Consider the following 22,382-nt stretch of genomic DNA (forward strand, 5'->3'; position numbering starts at 1 on the left):
AAAACTAAATGCAACACATGTTACTAAAATCTCTTATGCATGAAATCTCTATGTACAAGGTAAGAAGGAAAGGGCCAGCAGTATATGATTTATGATCATATACTTGTAATGGTATTTAATAAAACACTTATTCGAATTTTGCCTGGCCCCGCAACTCCCAGTTACAAGAGAAAACTGAAGTAACTGAATCACTCATGTGAATCACAGATGCAGAGACAGATAAAAAAGTTATTATAAAAAAATATCTCCTACCACTCCTGTGCTTGTGACAGCCCAGTACAACCTTCGTTCCTTAATGTCAATGGTAAGGAACTCTACATGGTCCAGGTTGCCAGTGAATAGTGTTTGTATGCCTGATCCATCCATGTTTGCACTGGCAATCTTTGCTGGAACTCCACTGTCAGTTCCTTGGTCTGTCCAGTACAGCCTCCTATAACAGACATTACCACATTTGTTAGCAAGCTGATAAGGGAGATCAGTGGACCAGAGTCCCACTTTTCTGAGATTTTTTCACAGTCATAATATCCTGAGATTCTTTTTAACTAAAAAATGTTACCATACAAACATATGGTAAATTAAGGAGAATGAACATCTACACAACAATTTATGAAGCTATGCAATTATTGTATAGAGCTTAAAAAGAGTAAATAAATTCTGTACAAACATGAAAAAAAGCAAAACCATGTCAAATCCAGGATGAAATTTGAAGACCCTAAAAATTAAGAAAAATACAGAGAATACACTAATGAGCAAAGACAACAGTAGGTTTGGAAATTTACCCTCTTGCTGGATCAACTGCCAAACCAATTGGTGTGCCAGCTCCCAGAGGGGTGCCATCATTGGTAATCAGTGTTTTCCTGTACATTATGTCACCATGCAGCTTCAGGACCTATGCAAACATTGAACTCATAAGAGCATGTAATACAGAATTTACGGTATATTTTCAAATTACAGGAAGGAAGCCTAAATCAACAGGGAGTTGAAATTGCAGAAGACTTTCTCAAACTTTCTCTACTCTAAAATCTCCCTTTTCTTACGTGCATCCCTCGAATGAGCTGCTTGCAGCTCTGAACCTGTCTATGTTAACAAGTATCCTAGGTATGAAAATAGTTCATTTTTCAGTTTCCATAATATCTTCAAAGTATTACAGCCTGAAGGGGTTGATGAAATGCTGATTTAGGATGTATCCCATTTCATTAGCTCAAATTAGCTGCTGTTTAATTTAATAGTACGTATTTATATTTTGGGACAAGGACACTAATGACTGGGCTTATTCACAGTCATTATTGCATTATATATTACTTATCCTCTATTTCCCTACACTAAAAGGCAATTTTATCCTTCACATACCATGAGATTGTTAGTCTCCAGAAAGCTACCTAATATGCTATCAAAGCATTTGGGAATAGACCTTACTGCATTCAATGACAACATTCCTTTACTATCAGAGGCACTGCATTGGGATCACTGATTTGAAGTGAGGATGTAACAACAGCAACTCTAGTCATCAGAGAGGTGTGTCAAACGCTAGAAGCCTAATGAGTTGAAGGAAAAAAAAAAAGAGAATAGATGTATGCACAAATAAATTTTCCTGCTTTGTATCTCTTTGACTACGCCCAAATTTAACTTTATCTTTCAAGTTTATAAAGTATTTTTCTACAGACTGATTGCACTTTAAAATAAATCTAATTTCATCTTTTCATTAAATAAATATTACTATTTTAAACCTGTATACATAGCAGTGAAAAATCTAGGTTCTTGCTTTCCAATTGTCCCTCTTAAATAATTACCTCAATTGACTGTGTCCCTGGGTTACTGTAATACAGGTTTGCAGATATCCAGTCCAGTGCCAGACCAACAGGAGAACCAATAACAGCTGCTGGAGCAAAAACTGACCTGTTGGTTCCATCTGACCTCACTCTGTGAATTTCACCCTTGGAAAAAAAGATAACAAAAGTGAAATAATGTCAAGAGCAGAAACCACTGTTCTATTCCAACTATATGAGTACTTATTCTATATTGCAATCTTTTCTAATGCTAGCCCAGTTCAAGGAGGGAGGAGGTAGAGGCAGAAATACAGCAGATCCAGGAGTAAAAAATGGACAACAGGTTGCAGTTGCCACTTAGAACAGGAACAAGGTAGAAACAACTTTAGGAAAAGGACCCAGTGATCATACGGTCCATGTATAATCTTAATTGCTTTGTTACCATGATATCAGCCTACTGCCTAAATATCTCAGTGCAGAATTGAAAATGGTGCTTCAGAAAGGAATCAGCACCTCAGATGGTAAAAAACTGAGCTCCAGGCCAAACTCACTGTTGACTTAAATAACTAAAATTTCTTAGACACCAGCAGTGTGCTGCTTGCTGAATCCAAACAATATAATGCTATTTGCAAATTATCCTGCCCTTGAATCCCTAGGCCTTCAGAAAAAAAGTAGGAAAACAGGATAATTTTTGGTACTCTATAAACCCTACTGTGAGAGTCTGATGGATGTTGGATGTTTACAACAGTGTCTAATATGATAGGCACTTTAAAGACAGTTATCCTGCCTATTATTGACATTTACAATTAACAATCTATGGAATATGATGGCTAAAGAAAAAAAACTTAAGTGTTTACAAGTAGAATAGCAGGGCACTCCTATTTTTATCTCTGTTTCCTGAGTTTGCTTCAGAAAGAGTGAACAAGCTGGATGTTCACTTGAACTCTAACTACAGCTTCAAATACTGCCAACACTGGCCCTGAAATTACAGCAACAAACTATGCAAGCGTAGACAAACCCCAGGAAAAGCCAAACATGCAATAGATGGAGGCAAAATGTGGTGCTAAGGAAGAGGCCCTGTGGTAATGGACAATTAAGAAAGTAGGCAAATATGCTTCTGTCATTGGAAAACAGAGAAACATCTTTTTCTCAGAGTGAGCCATGACTGACACAGGTGTCTCGGCACTGTTTGGGAGCAACAGAAGCCTGAGGTCCGCAGGTCAGGGATACAGTCACACATTTGTCAGGCTTTGTCAAGACCTAACTAAAACAGAGCACATACCCACACTCAGCCTGCAAAGGCACCTGGCATTTCACTTGTCAGCGCTGGTAATGGATGTATCAGCCCTTGACCTCCTACAGAACTGAAAAGGCTTTTGTATATGTCAGCTGTATGTGCTGGCTGAGGTCTGTCAGAAACATTTTTTCAGACTGCAGGAAGAATGAAATAGATTCCTGAGTATTTACCTAGTTTCTTGGGCAAAAGTTTGCTTAAATAGGTCTATTCAAATACTTCATTGGAACTAAATATTCTAACTTTAAAAGAATAAATAATTAAATAAATTGTGGTTTCTTTATGAGCGACATGGAATAGGCTTATTAATTAGTAGTTTTTAAAATTATATTTACTTCAAAGATGCAAAATGTAAAGAAAACAAGTTGGGAAAAAAAACCACAAAAATTGGGTGTGGATGAAACATTACAGGTTTGTGTGAATTATATAATTATATAAATCTCCTTATCTACCATCATACTTCTCCAGGACCTAAGCACTGTTTTTCTTGAAAAAAAGAATTGTTTTTATGCTTCCAAGACTTAACACGTACTGTTGAATCAGTAGCATCCTCTCTCATCTGTTTCCCAGACTACCATAGATTTTTTTCTTTTTAAGTGTCCATCCTGCAAAAATTTGGATTTTTTTTTTTTTTAAGTGGCAAATTAGGCTTAGGGAACACATATAATTTCCTTGTTCAGGACCAGCAATAAAAACACTTCATCAAACAATTATAATCAACTATTAAAAATTAGTTCAAATTATTTTTTAGATCTATAAGCCTCATATGTGCTACCTGGAAATTGTTGTGACTTTGCAACAATTTTCTGTTTAAAGGAAAAGGTGCCTCTCTACTGTGTTACTTCATTAAGTGCTCAGATCAGATGCATACACATTCATTCTAATATTAAGTGCCACTGTGTCCAGTGTACTACTTCCATGGAGAAGTGCTGTGGCCGTGTTCGCAGAATTAAGTCCTAAGTCAAGAGAGAGGAGAGAGAATGGACTATAGTACAGCAGGGCTGAGAGTGTGGGTCTGTCAGTGCTTTCCAATATTTCCTGTTCATGTCTCTGAGCCAGAAAAAACATTAATCAAATGTTTCTGCTGCCAAAGATAAGAACTACTTTATAAGAGAGATGAAGTGTCTTTATTTTGTCCTAGTGGGGAAAAAAACCAAACTAAACCAAAAACCTAAAAACCCCACCATTGCATTCTTTTCTATTATTTTTATCAAAAATTATCAGCAATGCTAATATATTGCAGTCCAAAACACTTTTTAAAAATAAGAAGTCTTAATTTAATGCACATTTGGAACCCAAATACTAACTTACCGGATTTTCAACCCAATAAATCATCTGCTCAGAGTCATCAAAGTCAACATCAACACCATTTTGAACTCCTGCTATTGGAACCATAGCATCATTTGTCTTCTCCTCAGGGTTCAGAGAAATTCCATAAATTATATTATCTCTTACAGCAATAAGGAAAGGGTGTTCAACTGTGAAAACATACAGTGTAACTCAGAGTTGCTTCTGCTCAAGAAAATGTCATTATAATATGCTTTCCCACTCCCACACAGAAGTTCCCTGGTGCTGAGAAGGGTTCAATTTTACCAGTGGTGCTTTGAAACCACTTACCTAGAAGTTTGATCCCTCACTAGGAGCGAGGTTATCAATTACTGAAATTGTTGTAACATTTAAAGTTTCAGCACTGGGCAATCACAATGCAAATTCTGAGAGGAAGGAAGTAAATAAAGCAGGATCACTCACTGCTAGCCAAGGGAAGAAGGACATCAATGCAGCTGCTCTAAGCAGCTTTTACAAATCTCTGAGAATGGGAACCATCAGGACAAAGCTCTGATGATTGTGCATGACCTGATGGGAACCAGCCAGGCAAAGCTCTGAGATTCTGCAGGACCTGCCTGTGATGGGTTCTAATGGCTATTAAGCAGGACTCACAAGCATAAAATAATGTCACTGCAGCAACTGCTGATTTTCATTATTAAATATAACTGCAGTGTTGTGTTTTTTCCTGTTTTATCTCTAAGGCAGTAGACATACTCCCTTATAGTATATTTACTTTCCGGTAAACTTGTGCTGTCATGCTTATATCTTATTAACAACGGGCAGCTAGGTAGGTAATCTGAGAAAATGCATTGGAGAGCTGTAGAGTGAGAGTCAGTAACTGCACTTCTCATCTGCTAAGGAGTAGGGGAAGAGAATGTTCTGAACGCTGATTCCCCTCTTCCTTGTCCTTTGTCTTTGGAGAACAAATTCTAGCCTCTTCTCCCCATAGGCACAAGTTACCATTTAGAAGGAAAATGGGTTGCTGTAGTAATAACCCATTTCCTCTTTTATAACAGACCAAAGACTTGTTTGTTTGGATTGGATTTTCTTCACTGGCTGCTTAATTGCAATATTTATATAAATTTTGCAGTGAAAATTTTGACATGAAAACCCACAAATCACAGCATCACTGCACATCTCAAAAATTATTCTCCATACTTCTCTCTGGCTGCTGGAAGTATTTGTCAAATTTGATTTACTGCTTTGAGTTTTACACCTATGTAAATCTATACAATCTGATTATTCCTCACTTTTAAGATGGACAATAGAGCAAATTTGCTGAGCTGTAGAGATTTAAAAACCTGTGTAGCTTCATCAGATAGACATTAATATAACTTCTGCAATTTTTAAACAATGTACATGACAAATTATAATCTATATAAAATTCATGTATTATATGAAATATGCACATGTACCATTTTAATATAATATTTTAATATACACAAAGTTACTTCTTTGTTTCCAAGGCAGCTTGCTACATTACCATCTTTAAAATCAACCTGAAATGCTGTTTAAAAGTGCAAAGGCAAGATTTCTTCATCTTATATAAAGCTAAAAAATGGTGCAATCCTAGAATAAATGCCTTTCCATCCACATGAAGTTAGTAGTGTTTAATATGCAAACTAAGTAGGCAGAGACCAGCAATATCATTGTTTGTAGAGACACTGGGCAATCAAATGCATGCAGTGCAGTTTAACCTCTCTTCTGAAAGACTGTTTTGGTCTAATAAAGTAAACAATGACAGCAAGGATAAGGACAACAGTAAAAATTAGAAAAGAAATAAAATTGCCTACTCCCATGTAATCATGAAATGGCCTGGGTTGGAAGTGACCTTAAAGATCATCTAGTTCCAAGCCTCCTGCTATCAGCAGGGACATTAGTCATTAGCAATGATTAAAATATTTTACCATTAAAAAACCCAATATATATTTTTTAACTTTTGCTGATGTACTGACCTTCAGCAAATATCCTTTTTTTTAATTCCCCACATCTGTAGATGTTTTCTACATACTGTTTTAACTGTATAAATTCCATCTAAAAAGAATAAAATAATCCCGTATAGTTTAAAAGAACTGTGCTTTACAGAAGGATACTTCTGTCTCTTTCTTACACAGTTTATATTGAACAATTATGTAATTTTTAAAAGGGACACAACTGTACCTAAGCAGACAAAGGGAAATTTACAACATGCAAGAAGTAAACAACTGTCAATAGTTCAATTCAGTGGCAGATTTGGGTCAACCTCTACATGTGCATGTGCTTCATCCCTGCCATGTTCCATTTCTTTCATTATGATCTCTCTATAAACCCACACATAACAAAACAAGTGCAGATTTCTAAAAGAAACCCTCTTCAAATTTGCACTTCATTTCAGATCATATAAATTGGTAACTCCCTTGCTGCTGTTCAGAAAAATATGAATGCAATACAACCCCTTCAAGAACATACAGCTAAGTAACGAGCAGGAAAAGAGTATGATATGGCCTTTAACATTTAGATAGTTTTAAAAGAAAAGGATTTCTTGATGGACAGACATTTCTAATGTTAGCTTCTCCCAAAGATAATTTCTACTTAAATTTCAATGATTTGAAGCTTCCCTATACAGGGAGACACCAGTACACTTGATATCTGTACAATGATGAAAAAATTAATAATGAATGCTTCATCTGACAGCAGCAATGTGGTTAAATTTCTAGTCACAAGTTGCCTGTCAGTGCTTTGAATTTTCTTTTTAAATGAACAGGCTAAATAATTTTTCCAAATCATTGTGGACTATTCAAAGAACGTTCAGTAGAACATTTTGACACCACATTTTGTTTGTAAAGGTTAGTTCTGTTACAGCTGCATCGCATGTATGTACACGTAATTTTAGGCTGTGTTTCTAGACCTTCTGCATTTGGCACACCAATATTTTAAACAGGGGAGGGGAAAAAGCTCAAAATGAGAAATTCTGATATGAATTTCAAAATGCATTAGTTCAGATAGGCTGAAGAGAGTCATAAGAAACAGGGAGAACATCTCTCCTGATTAGAGGAAACCAAAAGATCATAACTTACTTCTTAGCAAAATAAGGTTGAGAAAGAATAGGATAGCCACTTCAAATATACACAACAAAACACATACCAATGCTAAAGGAGAACTACTAATGCTACTTATCCTGAAGGACAAAAATGGCATCAGAAATGGGAGTAAACTGGGAAGATATTACATTTGAACAAAAAAAAATCAGGTTTCCAAATACCAAATTGTGAAGTTCAGTGAATTTCTGGCAAGAACCCACATTAATCTAAAACTAGAGCTTGACTGGTGAAAGAGGACATATGACACGAGGTCAAGGGCAAGAAGGAAACAAACTTGAGTAACCAAGGGAGTCCCCTCTAGTCCTGCATCTCAACATTCTTACAATTACAACTCTTAAAAACATGTTTCTGAGCTGAATACTTATAATGAACACAACGATCTGCCAGAGTATGTTTTCATTTTTAACTGATAATAAATTCCTTCCAGATGTATTCCAACAGCAAAACATTCAATGTGGTGAGAAATTTTAAAATGTGGTTTCTTTAAAGTGCTTATAAGAAAATTGAGTTCATCGATTTTCCCCAAATGAAGCACCTGAATCTCTGACTCAGATGTTTCCCAAACCTGTCTCCAAACCTTTAGGCCAAGTACATTACATGTGTCCTAAATGAAGGCTGCCTGAAGTGGCCCCAAACTTTGATTTCATGAGCAGTAGCCCACTGAAGTATGCTTTTTGCCTAAGAGAGAGATATACTTGACAGCATTTGGGTCTTTCATTATTACTGCCCTACCTCTCATGCAGTTCCTGTTATCAGGAGAAAGGATCCATCCTGAGGGACAAGCACAGGAAAAAAAAAGCGGTCCAGATGAAGAAAGCAAGCAGAGGTGGCTACAGGGGGACGATGCACAGGAATTAATACCTAAAATTTAAAAAGGAACTATTAGCAACTGTAACAATAGGAGTGACTGGAAAGAATATTCTATCTCATTGCTCCTGGTAATATCAACTCAGCACTAAATTTTGCTATTTCTTTAAAATTAAAAAAATGAAATAATGTCCAAGAACCACAAGCTATATAATACACTCATAACAGGATACAATTTTCCATGTAAAATAAGGACTATTATCATAGTGGTCTTTTCAAATTTTATGCATCATAGAAAATCTTTCAAACTCCATTTCAGACTTTTTTTAACTGCACCAGGAGGCCTACGAGATTTTCAGTCCTTGATTATTATAACCTTTCTAGATGGGGGTTTTAAATTATTTACTGAGACTTCTTGGAGAAACCAAAGAGAAAATAGTTGGTATGTCTTGTTCAAAGACAGTGGGAGTTCAATGCCAAATTTCTTGGATCGCTTTGAAACTGCCAGTTTAAGTTGTAAAATGCCAAAAAAAAAAGACGGCGAAGAGGATCTCTCCTGGCTGCTATTATTACTATACACTAAAATTCAACCTAGATCACTTCCACAAACTTGCTGCTAAAGAGGATTTTTCAGGATGAGCCATCTTCATAAGAAAACAAAAATCAGATTTTGAGTATATCCTTAGCAATTGCAGGAGACCTTATTTTAAGAAGCTTGGAAGTTCCAGGAAATTGTGCAATTGTTCCTAAAATAAAAACTAACAGGAACTGAAAACAAATTAGCATGACAATAAAACCATAGCATAAACTCAGAAATCAAATTGTAAGAAAATTATTCACCTCATCAGTATTATGAAACTAAACGCCGGTTGGTGTAAGATCCAACGATTTACAAAAAAGGAAAGTGGGTGACAGTTTTAATACTGCATCTGGAATTTCAATCTGCAAATAACTATTTCTTCATTTGTAAGCATCAGCATGTTTTGCTATTCTGCAAGTGATTTATTCCCTTCTCTGTCTGGTCACATAAAGTACAACAGAATAATTTAAAATGAAAAATCATAAAATGTACTAACTTAAAGCAACAAAGAAAAAGAAAGAAATTTCTCCACCAGCGATAGAAAGGTTTTTAAACCTTGGGTTGTAAAATAAAACCTCTTAAACCATAACTATGATCCATAAATTAATGGTACTCTCTGGTAAATGAACAATTTGCAGTGAGAATGCTAAGTGGCTTTAGCTCTAAACATGACTGAGGAAGGTTTTGTTCCAAAACAAATACAGCACTGAAATTACTAGTGCCTTACTCAAATGCAAGTCTCTACCCTCCCTGGTATGGGGGTGTGTTTCAAGGCAAAAAAAAAGTAAGCCATTGTAATATTTATTAATTGGAAACACCTCATACACAAGAAATATAACAAAAGCTGAAAGACAATATTCATATCAATATATTTCGCACACTTCAAGTCATGCCATGAAATGAGGAAAAGTCTGATTTGAAGGATATCTCTACCTAACAGAAAGAAAAAAAAATTTTTTTACATCCTTTCAGCTGCAAAAGATCCCCTGCATAAGATCTTAGAGGGAATACTTAACGCAATGAAGGGGTTTATTTATGATTATTGAGTATTTATGATTATTTCATTGAGTAAAATAATGCAGAAGTACTTTCAGAGAAGGTTGATGACAGTCATCTTTTCAAAAATAATTGTATTATTAACACACAAGAAATTGAGTCCAGTATGTCAAACACAGAAATTTTTACAATTAAAATACTTTCCAAAAATGCTCCAATTGTCTTACAAAAACATTCAGAACAAACTGCAAAAAGATGACACATACTATTTCCCTATTATTCTTTTTGGTTAGTCATTATCCTTAGATGCTGCCTAGGTGGTTACTTTCCCTAATACCAGTTTGGCCAGTTGCAAGTCAATTGTTTGAATTATTTGCTTGTTTTAGCCCAGCCCATTTGCTGACAAGGCTGATTCTCACTGTGCCAATGCATGATGGTACTGCATGTTATTTCTGCAATTACCGAAGTTGTTTTGATGAACTTACCATCAGGCTGCTTTACAGGATGGACTGCCACAAGCCCTAAAGGCTGGTGAATGTTATAAATCATAACTGTCTGGTTTCCTCCATGCCATTTATTAGCTCGAATTACTCGGTTAGTATAGCGGTCACTCCAGTACACAAAATCTTCAAAGACAGTTAGAGCATGTGGATGTTGCAATATCTAAAAAGGCAAGGTTGTTCATCAGTTTAGTTCTGGAGATTTGCATATTTAAAGCTTGCAATGAAGTAACAACAGAGTCTAGCATGTTTTTTAAATAAATAAATAAATATTTAAGTAGCCATGTCTAAAAGATATTTTTCAGCAAAAGAATATGAAATACCATCTATTGTCTGAAAACAAGACATTAATTATGGGGAAAATATATTTTTTTTAAAAAATTAAAATGCTATATGGACCTTGTGAGATGAATAGAATGAGGAATTACCACAGTAGTCTAACTACAGGGCAGAACACAGGGAACCAACAGGTAAAGACCCCACTGTAGATTTTCAGGAGCACAATAGGAAATGTCTAGTGAGAGTTACAGACATTTCAAGAACTTGCATCCCTGATACGCTCCCCTAAAATTTACCAGAGGGTCAGAGAAGGTGGTTTATCTAAATTTCAGCTAAACTAGGGGTGGAAAGATTGCTTTGGCTTCCATTTCATACAAATTGTCTCTCCAGTCAACAGTAAAAGCCCCGAGGCTCAATTCTTAAAAACATCCATGTGGTTATTTATACAAGTTTCTGTGTACCAACTGAACATGTGAACCACTGTGTTGGTACAGATATGGGGCTACAAGCTGCCAGCAGCACTTCATTGAGAGATAGCCAGTAAGAGGGATGGCCTTCATGAAGATGCTGCACACAGCAAGTCCTGGTAGCACAAAATCCTTCAGTACTGCCAAGAACAGTACCAATAATCACTCACAAAAAGTGACTGGGAAAAGTTCTTTCAGGCTTTTTGTACATTTGCCTACAGCAAATGCACCACCTGGTAGAAGCAGTGCCAGATGTCACCTTCAGACTTCATGTGTGCAGACAGAACAGATAAGAATGATCTAAATAGCAGTTTCTCTTTAATGTCTTACCAGATCGCTTGCAACCACCTGTCGTCTGTTGTGTCCATTGTAATCACAAAAATCAATATAATCAAGATAAGCATCAGCAAAATAGAGAAGTCTATTTGGGTAATCAATGGAAAGTCCATTGGGCCAGTAGATTTTATTATTAATAATCACTGTGCGCATTTTGCCATCCATGCTGGATTTTTCGATCCGAGGGTTTTGGCCCCAGTCAGTCCAGAACATTACATGAGCACTGAAAAAAGTAACGTGTGGTTACCAGTCTGTGAAAAAATCTAGCTGCCTATTGAGAAATGTTACATGAAGACTCACTAGATCAAAAATAGAAATAACCTTTTTAAGAACAGTCCTACACAATGATACTGAAATTATTTATTTCACCAATGTGCTTACTTGAGATACTACCGTAATTCCTGCTGTAAAAATTCTTTTAACACTTCTACTGCTGTTTCCATTTGTCAGTAATAGCAGCATACAGAAGCTACCGGTGTCACTGTTTTTCACTGTTGATTATAATCTGATTCTCTGGTTGCTATATAATAATTTGATACAGGTTTGTACTTTTATAATGTTAGTGACAATGTTAACAGCACTAAAAATGAAGAGCCCCAAGTGGCTGGCAGTAAACAGAGTTCAAGGCACTGAAGACTGTAAAAAAAAGTAAAAGTTTGCCCATGGACAGTTCAAATCATCACATTTCATTAACTCTATGCCACCTGATGTCTGAAATGGGAAGGTACTTCTGTGATAACATTAATACAACATAGATAATTATTTTAGACTTGGGGCTATGAAGGGAGGCATATGACATTAAATCACATATAAGTTTGTGCTATACCACTAAGTGAAATGATACATCATAATTTTGAATTAACATTTCTTAACTAGGAAGAAAATGTAGGAAAATCTTTTATAGGAAAAAAGCCATCTTGTCACAGTGAAAGAGAGTAACAGATCACCAATAATTACCGCATAACTTTAAATATTAAATCAACTCTGCAAACACACTATTTCTAAAAATTGCTTTAAGTTTTCTCTTCTGCTTATAATTTAAAATTACAATACAATTTGGGTAGATCTCAAATTGTAATAGTTGTATCACAAAATATTAATCTTTTCAGAACAAAACATAAAAAAAAAAATCTTACTCAGTTCTGGGATCTAACACTAGTCCCCTTGGGTTTGTTATATTTTCACTGAGCAGCACAGTCCTGTGGCTCCCATCCAGTTTAGAGACTTCAATTGTTTCCAGAACAAAGTCTGTCCAGTAAAGGTTACGACCTATCCAATCTACTGCTATACTTTCAGTCACGGTGACACCACTGTCAAACACCTGTTTAATAACAAAAAAAGGAGGAGGGGGGAAGTTGATAAATTTTTACCCTTCACGGTTCTATAGATATGGAAAATGGGGAACCAAATCTCCAACATTTTCCAGGTCTAATATGCAGAATGAGTCACGATGTACATACTCAAAGTGCTGGCAAAGCATAAATCCAAACACTCCTACTAACTTCCTAAGGTCTATTGAAGAAGTTATCATTTACTAATAGGAAAATCAGCTCATAGTTTGATGTTAAAAAGGGTTTCTTGAAAGCATTCAGTTTTCTTTTTCAAAAAGCTGTAGGAAATGTAGGCTTAGCATCTACAAAGTTGTTTCAATTTGTCTATGTTACCTCTCTTCTTACTATGTTTGGATTTTCCTCTTCCCCTTTGTTAAATGAAGAAACATTGTCTTAATTTTCTCTACACAAAAGAAAAGAAAAACTCAGCAAAACTTACTATTTTTCTGTCAGTCCCATTTTGATAAGCACTCCAAATTTTATCCTGTGTTGTATCAGACCAAAAGATACGATCTGTGATTGAATCAAAATCAATAGCCACAATATTGGTCCCATCCCGAACCAGAGAATAAATGCTGTGTGACTGAGAAGTGATGTTATCCACAACGATTTGGTTACGACTTGCCACCAGCAAAAGAAGATTCCCAGACTCTGTCGAAGGAATAGAAATTAAAATAAAACAATAAGCTATTCGACAGTAATTCTGTGAGAAAAAGAAACACTGAATAATTTTACATGACTTTATAGCATCAATATATACATATTGAAAGGAAAAATTCAAATCAATTCACAGGCCAAGATATATTATCATACCCAGTCTGTCCATCCTGACTTTTTAATCTACCTTGGCTTTTCTCCATCCTTTCTCCATCACTCTTTCTACAGACTTCTTTTCTAGGCTCATATCTGGACCTCAGGTCTTCTTCCCCATTGTCTAACCAGTTTGCTGCTGACATCCAACACTCATTTCTCCATAAACCTCTCTTATGTCCCACTCCTGATTTAACCCCCTAAAGTTTTTTGTACCACAAGTTAATCTATGTAGCCTGGCTCTTCCTCCTCTGTAACCTGCCTGCTCTTTTTTCCCCTCCTTTAGACTGCATGGGAACAAGAAACATTACAGGAAAGCCACAGACTGCTGTGCAGCTGCTTACACTGATAAGATGCTGAAAAACCGCTGAAGAGCAGCAACCCTAAAGACAGCAAACTATGAGAAATTCCCTATTAGTAAGGGCCAAACTTACATGCAGGTAAAATTCAAGTGTCTTCCATGACCTGAGTACACCCCTAAATCAGGAAACCTGTGGTGACAAATTCCACTGGGTACATAACTCCTACATACTGCCACTATGCTACGTAAGAGACAGAGAACAACTGGCAGCAAGGCTGTATCAGTGATGTTTGGTCTTTCGAAATGAGCGAAGTGCAGCGCAGGCACTAGGTAAGGCTTGTGAAACACTGGGATTTAAACATTTTGTGAGCATCAAACTTTACAGAGGTTTTTACAAACTTTAACCTCAGGCTTACAGGTGTCTGACACTGATTTTCTCCAGAATATTATTTTTGATGATTCCAGGATTAAAAATTACGCTGTTAATTTAAATATATTATCTCAAGGAAATAATATTTTCCATTTAACTCCTCAGTTGACAGCTTTAATACTCAAGGTCATCTGCCAAGAACAACTCTAAGTGGCTGTTTACAATAGCTCTTTTAAAAGAAAACAACATTAAAATGGCAAAGCTGGACAGTTTCCAGACCCTGTTGTCATTTTTTAGATTGACCTCAATGTTCCTCACCTGCTGCTTTACATGTCCTCCCATTGGTTTCTAGAATGTATCCTTCATCACAGTAACACCTGAAAGACCCTCTCTCATTGTAACAGTGCTGACTACAAAAGCCTGGAGGGTCACATTCATCAATATCTTCACAGGTCTTGGAGTCATTTGCAAGCTGGTATCCAATAGGACAGGTACACTGAGCTCCAAAGGGTCCTTGAATACATTCATGAGTGCAGCCAGCATTATTGTCAGAGCAGCTCTCCTGATCTAAAATTGGGTTGAGAAACGAAACAAGTAAAGAGTCAACAAAAGCTTCTTATGCTAAATTTAGTTCTTTACAATTGCATTACTGGCCTAAGACTGCTGCTAAAACATGACTGCAGAACCATCAGTTATGCAGTGTGAGACTGGACTGCCACCCTCACGCAAAATGTAACACACACAATGCACATAAAAGCAGGTACCAACAAAACATGTACTATCGAATCCAGTCAAATGAATGCTGTCCAACCATTTCAACAAATTTTACAAAAATAGCTAGAAATACACAAAAATTTACTGTGCCACTCCAAACCTAAAATTGTATAAATAAATAATAATTTAAAATCGTTTATAATCATACCTGGCTGGGGTTCATCTGAGAATGTGCATTGATTAAAGAGAAAGAAGAAAGAAGGAAAGAAAGAAAAAGATTATGTTTTAATCAACTCATAATCAACATAAATACAAATTCTGGCTACACATGAGCTTCTAGATTTTTTTCATGATTCTTGAAGTTAGAAATTTAAAAGAGAATTTTAAGGACTGAATCACATTTCATCTGCATTTAAAGCATACTATGCTTTAGTGAATGTGTTCAGGAACACAAAGCTCATTCCAATGTAGTTGTATAAAATCCTATACTTAAAGTCAGTAGAAGTCACACTGGAATTCAGAGCACATGATTGGACATAGCTAATGAATTCATCAATCATTGTGGTCTCCTTCATTGCAAGCAAGTTCCACTGAGTAATCTGAGCTCTAATTACAGCGTGTTTACATTTCTGATAGAAACACTGCAACACTAAATAAAGCATGCTGAATATTCCATTTCTTTCTGAAGCCATAACACATAGCAGACTATAGTAGATGCCTGAACAGTAACTTACTGCACAGTGGGGATTCATCAGCTCCATTGGGACAATCAGCAGAATTATCACACACTTTGCTCAGATTCACACAGATACTGTGACCTGGACATTGCCACTGCCAGCTGGGACATCGAAAAGGCTGAGTAGGACAATCTCTCTCATCGCTCATATCCCTGCAGTCATTATCACCATCACAGATCCACGCCCGATAGACACAGTTGCCATTATCACAGCGGAAAAGAGATGGAGGACATGTTCTGGCAGGACATCTGTGGTGTTCATCTGAGCCGTCTGCACAATCGAGATGACCATCGCATTCCCAGTTATCAGGAATGCAACTGCCATCTGATTGACATTGGAATTCATTCTGGTGGCACATCCCTGGTGGTCTTGTAGCTAAAACAGGGACATTCAACAGTTCAGAAGCTGTTTCCATTTTTGACAAAGAAGCAAAATCACTATGTTCAGTTAATTTCTTACATTACTTACAATACTATTAAGAACTGTGTTGCTTTTAGATCAGGTCACAGAGTCACAGTTAATCAATTTACATGACAATTCAATATCTGAGCAATTTAACTCCTACTTTATAATGTGGTAAACAAGGCAATTTAACTATTGTTATATTTTGAACAAGCACATATGTGTTCTGACAGAGAGTGTGTTTATATTAGATACTGGGAATAAATACTGTGAGGATGGTGAGGCACTGTAAGAGGTTGCCCAGAGAAGCTGTGGATGCCCCATCCGTGGAAGTGTTCAAGGCCATGTCGGATGGGGTTTTGAGCAACTTGGTCAAGTGGAAGGTATCCCTGCCCACAGAAGGGGAGTTGGAACTAGATGATCTTTAAGGTCCCTTCCAACCCAAGCAACTCTATGATTTTATGATACTCTTGAGCAGGAACCTACTGTGTTTGAAATTTCTGCTCAGGAAAGTGATTTATAGACAGGTTTCCCTAAAAAAAAATTGAGATTTTAAGGATAGTACTCAATATAGCAGATAAAGGAAATCTCCAGAAGCATCACCTAATAACTGAAGTCTTTCTTTCAGCATCAATATACTTACGGCAATCAGTCTCATCTGAGTGATCATTACAGTCAAAAACACCATCACACTGGTAGTAAGTGCTGATACATTGGTCTCCACTTAGACATTTAAACTCTGTGGCACTGCAGTTATATACTGCAAAATCAAAGAATATTGATGTTATTTATTTATTTATTTTACAGAGCTAGACTGCACCAAGTTTACCTACAGGTGCACAAGTCTGATATGGTATCAGTTCCACTGAAGACCATAATTTCCCTGAGACACAGAAAATGCCGTGACTTTGGTATTTACAGAAAACAGAGGAAACAGATTTCAACCATCCACAACCAGCCTAGAGATCAAAGGGTTTACTAACATGCTAAAGCAAGCATTACAAACAGGGTTAATTTATGGATAGGCTTATTATGCATTCTCCTATGTTGGAGCTGGTAATATGAGGTCACCATCAGACTCCTCAGGGGGCAAGAGTGAGGAAACAATAAAGAGGCATTCAACAAATAAAGTTACACTTACTGCAGTCATGCTCATCAGCACCATCTATACAATCTTTGTCTCCATCGCAGACATAGAACGGGTCAATACAGCGATGGTCTGGACACTGAAATTGCCTGGGTTCACAAGTACCTGCAAAAGCTGTTAATAATGACAATACATGCAGATGTGTTTTATTTCTCTTTTGAGATCAGCACAATACTGAAACAGTAGAAAAACTTTATCACTAACTTGCAGCATATAATGCAGCAACTAGCAATCATAAATTACAAGCACTTATATATTAATAACGGGTCCATTCGTATGTAGGCTCAGACTCATAAAAAATAAACAGAACATTCCACTTAGTGGTAAATAATGCTAAAGGAAGTATATGAAAAACCTAATATCTTACTGCTGGTAAAAACTTCCAGCCTAGATTAGCTGACTACACCATTAGTCATTACTGAGATCACTCATGAAGTAAGCGTTCAGAACATCTAAGCTTTAGTTGCTTTTTCTGCAAATTACAGTGGATGACATTATGTGGCACCGTGATTGTGACTATCACATTTGCACCTTTCTAGTTTTCTGAATTACATTTCTGCATTCTACTTGGCTCTGGTAGTTCAAATTAGACAAGTTTTCCACATCCTCTGGACTACAAAATATTAGTCTAATTTAAATATTAGTTCTTTCTTCCCAATTTCATTTATCATCCTTACACCAACAGACATATCTATGTCAATATACACAGTTGTTTATAAAAACAAGAGACAGTCACGATACTCACTGCAGTTTTTTTCATCTGAGCCATCACCACAGTCATTATCAGTATCACAAAGCCAGATTCTTGGAATACATCTTTTATTATCACAGGTGAACTGCGTTCCAGGGCATGAAGAGGGTCCTTGTGTAGGACAATGCAATTCATCACTGCCATCAAAACAGTCATTATGTTTATCGCAATGCCAGCGACCTGGAATACACTGTCCACTGGAACAGGTAAAAGCTGATGAAGCACAAGTATTGTCTTAAAAAAAACAAAACAAAACAAAACAAGGAAGACACTTTTATAAAGATCTCCAAAACTTGCCATTCCTGACAGAGCAATCAGGACATTCAGTATACTTATAGAATGTCTAAAACATGCATCAAATTCTAAAATGCACAGTGCTTAGAATTAAAATGTCTGTTATGCAACATGACGCAGAACTGGACAGAATACTTACAAACTTTTTATAAACTGCAAGAAGTAATAAGAAAATTAAAATGTTAAGCCCTTCGAAACAATTTAAAGAACAAGAAAAGTAAATTCTTCAAGGAGCCATTGGTTTTATACTTTCCTTTTCCCCAAAAGACATTCTAGTTATTCTAAATAGCCCACTAATAAGAAAGAGTTTATACCTTAGTCATACTAGCTAATCCCTTGCATTAAGGAGCACATTTTATTACTGTGTCCCACTTTCTTGTTTGTGATTTAGAAGAATTAACACTCTGAAGAAAGAAATACCAGCTATGTCATAAAAGATTCATAAATATCTTCAGTATCTTATCAACTCTAATTATCCAATTGTTCTCTCAATTTACTTGATCAATAAATATTTTGTGTGAGACACTTCACAGTAAAATCAGGAAATGAACCAATGTGCATTTAATTCCCTTCATTATAAAAGTTCCAGATGTAACAAATAGTTCAGCAGTGCCCAAATATAACGAAAACCAGAAAATTTCTATTCAGATGTTAAGTGAAATGAAAGGTGTCACTTTAATCTTAGAGGAAGGTTAGGCAATGCATATGGTTTTGTTATATTCCTTACAGTGTTATTTTTTATTCTCTTCACCTTCTGAAGACAGTTTGTTTCTCCCCACGCATCACAATAAGGCAAGCATGTGATATTCCAATATCTTTCAAAATTTACAAAAAACTAAGACTAAGGACAACTTTTTTTATTTAGAAGATAAACTTTTTTTACACTGTAAATTGAATTTTGAGAACTAGTGAGATCTGAATATTTTCATGCATTGTTTAGGTAGCTAGTATTGAATCCTGTAATACTGTGATATAATTTCCAAAGTAACTAATTATTCCAAATAATTTCCAAATTAACTAATCTCCCAGGTAGATTTCAGGATTTATTCACAGACGCAACCCTAAAAAATTGGGGTTTATTCCAACAAAGCCATACTGTCTCAAAGTTCCTGAACTGCAAATAATGAACACTAACTGCAAATTACAGGGATTACTTACTTGAAGAACCACAGTTTTGTTCATCACTGTTATCGTGGCAGTCATCAACACCATCACACTGATAGTATTGTGGCACACATCTTCCATTACCACAGGAAAATGAGTAGGAGCCACACTGCAAAGTGGGTGGCTCATTGGATGGATCTTCAACACATGTCAGCTGATTTGAAGCCAGCTTCATGCCATAGGGACAACCACAAACTCTCTGAAAATTTGGTACTGGGAAGCAGAAATGGCTGCAGTCTCCATTGGGATTTGTTCCTCTATTACAGTAGTTAGAGCCTTAAAAAGTCATAGAGAAGATCAATGTACACACTGATGGTAACAGCTTGGGAACTATTAAAAGTGCATAGTCACTGTAAGAAAAGATGCTGTAGCAAATCCTGGTTTTGCATACACCACAAAACAGGGTCAGGTTCATGGACAGTAGTAACAATAGTAGTAGTAACAAATAAGAAGTGTCCCATTCTGTACACTCTTCACTGACACAAATGCTTATGGAAGATAAGAACACACTATTCAATTTCATCCAATTTTCTGACAATTTTCAGCAACTGTCTGGAAACAAGTAGACTACCACAAATGAGAAGATCTGTCTGACCAAGGTTGGGAGACCTGACCCAGTCTTTGGATACCAAATTGTCAGTGAGCCTTAGTACATGGTATGTATGTTTGACAAAGGCATTGGGTGCTTTACTAAATTAACTACAATACCAAATCCTTGGTTTAGATCATGCAATTGCATTGATTTCAGTAGTGAAAATAAGAAAAAAATTAGATATTTAAGCATAGTAATCGCCTGAAGGATAGTAATTTGATTAATAAACATTTACCCAATTCCTCAAAATAAATAGACTAGTTTAACTGAAACTTCTACCAGAAAAAAAAAATGCAAAGTTGTAATTGGTGATACAATTACACAAAACACAACAGAATCATAATTTCGTTTTACAAGGTTATTAAGTAAAGTAACAGAGGTGGTGGAGGAAAACTGAATAGTCACAAAACAGTGAAATATCCAACGTGTGATTGCAAATGCCTATGCTGCCTCCCCTGTATGTCCCTTACGATTCAGTAAAGCCATTTCTAGAATTGAAAGTGGAAATCTGCTGTCCTGATATTCTGTTTCTTATTCCCTATTCCACGTCTTTCATCTGTACAACAAAAGAGCTCACCTATCTGGGAATGAGCGTCGTAGGCTTTAACATGCATAATGTTACTAATGCCCCTCCTAATAATAGTCATTTCACCTCCATCAGACTTCCTCACTCGAACTATTCCACCAAGTCTCCAATCACTGAAATAGGCATAACCTGTTTTGAGAAACGTTCAACATATTATAGAGCAATATAACATAAAAGATCAAACATAATGAGAAAAACCCTGGAAGACTTTTTATATAAATTTAACCATTTTTCATAACTGTTTCATGAAAAAGAAAAAAGGACTTTTATCACTCTAATGCAGTCAAAGTCAGCCTTTCAGTCATAGGCAGACAGAACTTAGAAAAATCAAACCTTCTCAGATTTCACTGAAATTGAAATACAACAAACTCAACTGACATTTCAAATTCCAAGACAATTTCAAAAGTATTCATTACAACTACTTTCCAGAAAATTTTAGAGTATCTTTGAAAATATTTTTATACAAAACCAAAGGAGACATATACTGACATTCAGTGATAAACTCTACATACAATTATTAAAATCCTGAAATTTTTTACCATCCCTAGAGTTGTAATTTACTTTGTCTAGCATAAGTAGCCCACCTTGGAAGCTATAATTAGTACAGCATATCTGACTTGTTGCTCTAAATGAGTTGACTGACCTACCTCAAATTATTTCTACACAGATATACATAAAACCAGTTCTAAAAAGAAGCAAGAAGTACTAAATACATATTTTTAATAGAAACTTCAACAATGCCTCTTTAGGAAAAGCAGTATTACAAAGGCTATGTTATTTTATCTCACATACTCACAGATCACCATATGAAAAAAAAGTCTGTGATAATAATAGATAATATTTTTCAATGCTAGACTTACCTCCAAAAATAGTAAGGCCAAATGGGTGAGTCATCTGAGTAATATGTTCAAGAGTCCGTCTGTCCAGCCCATCAAAGGTGCTGTGCTCAATTTTATCAAAAAAAGCATCCACCCAGTACAGCCTTAGAGAGCTAAAAATAATGAAGATGTCATATTTCTTCAAATGGTATTATGTCACTTGGGAAGCTCTAATATTTTCTCAAATAATAATCTTAAACCTGACAAGAAGTTATTGGGGTGTATGAGGAGGAATTCTGAGAAAACCTTACATTTTAAGGCTTTTCAAACAATGGAAAGTTCAGGTCTTCAGTACAAAGTGCCAGTGCATGCAACCTGACACAATTCCTTTATTTTTAATCCCTAACAGTTTAAAGGAAGAAAATGTTTGCTCAAAAAGCTCCTCTGCCTTCAGTGTTGCCCTTACCTCCAGTCAATGGCTAGGCCGTTAGGCCAGCCTAGCGTTGTATTCACAATTGGCAAGGCATGGGATCCATCACTCCAGGCCCTCATGATTTTTGCAGGACGGAACCAATCTGTCCAGAATATATACCTGAAAGGACACATGTCAAAAGACACATAAAACAAACTATGTAAGGTGATTAAACAAGAGAAAACATTTGAACAGCATTAACATTTTGCTTTGTACCACATCCTTCATATACCTAAAAAAAGTACATTTGTATGTTGACCCTCTCCCTCTCCTCAATTGTCAGTGGTACCAACAATTAATATTTATCCTAATTATACAACTTTCAGAATCTTTGGAAGTGGTTTGTCCCTTTAGATATTTAATTATTCATAAGTTGGTTAAAATTGTTAAGGTTCTCATTTAAGTACTGATAGGGAAAAAGAATCAAGAAAAACACATCTTAGAGATAAAACTTAAAAGTAT

General features: G+C 36.1%; 1 protein-coding gene across 2 annotated transcripts in view; it reads right to left on the reverse strand.

Moving 5' to 3' along the window:
• Positions 1 to 22,382, reverse strand: part of LRP2 (LDL receptor related protein 2) — a 117,406-nt gene that overhangs the window by 48,738 nt on the left and 46,286 nt on the right. For both annotated transcript variants that reach the window (XM_051787320.1, XM_051787319.1), the window contains exons 18-35: positions 21,915 to 22,040; positions 21,491 to 21,621; positions 20,622 to 20,759; positions 19,447 to 19,728; positions 17,989 to 18,228; positions 17,238 to 17,357; positions 16,740 to 16,856; positions 15,692 to 16,069; positions 14,562 to 14,810; positions 13,202 to 13,413; positions 12,568 to 12,752; positions 11,426 to 11,654; positions 10,335 to 10,512; positions 8,199 to 8,327; positions 4,372 to 4,538; positions 1,791 to 1,934; positions 780 to 889; positions 253 to 430 (exon numbers count right to left, since the gene is read on the reverse strand). In XM_051787320.1, the coding sequence (XP_051643280.1) occupies positions 253 to 430; positions 780 to 889; positions 1,791 to 1,934; positions 4,372 to 4,538; positions 8,199 to 8,327; positions 10,335 to 10,512; positions 11,426 to 11,654; positions 12,568 to 12,752; positions 13,202 to 13,413; positions 14,562 to 14,810; positions 15,692 to 16,069; positions 16,740 to 16,856; positions 17,238 to 17,357; positions 17,989 to 18,228; positions 19,447 to 19,728; positions 20,622 to 20,759; positions 21,491 to 21,621; positions 21,915 to 22,040 (3,313 nt within the window). The remainder of the gene's footprint in view (positions 1 to 252; positions 431 to 779; positions 890 to 1,790; positions 1,935 to 4,371; positions 4,539 to 8,198; positions 8,328 to 10,334; positions 10,513 to 11,425; positions 11,655 to 12,567; positions 12,753 to 13,201; positions 13,414 to 14,561; positions 14,811 to 15,691; positions 16,070 to 16,739; positions 16,857 to 17,237; positions 17,358 to 17,988; positions 18,229 to 19,446; positions 19,729 to 20,621; positions 20,760 to 21,490; positions 21,622 to 21,914; positions 22,041 to 22,382) is intronic.

This window comes from Manacus candei, unplaced genomic scaffold (genome assembly GCF_025592945.1).
Source record: "Manacus candei isolate 608988 ecotype Guabito, Panama unplaced genomic scaffold, ASM2559294v1 h1tg000023l, whole genome shotgun sequence".
NCBI lineage: Eukaryota > Metazoa > Chordata > Aves > Passeriformes > Pipridae > Manacus > Manacus candei.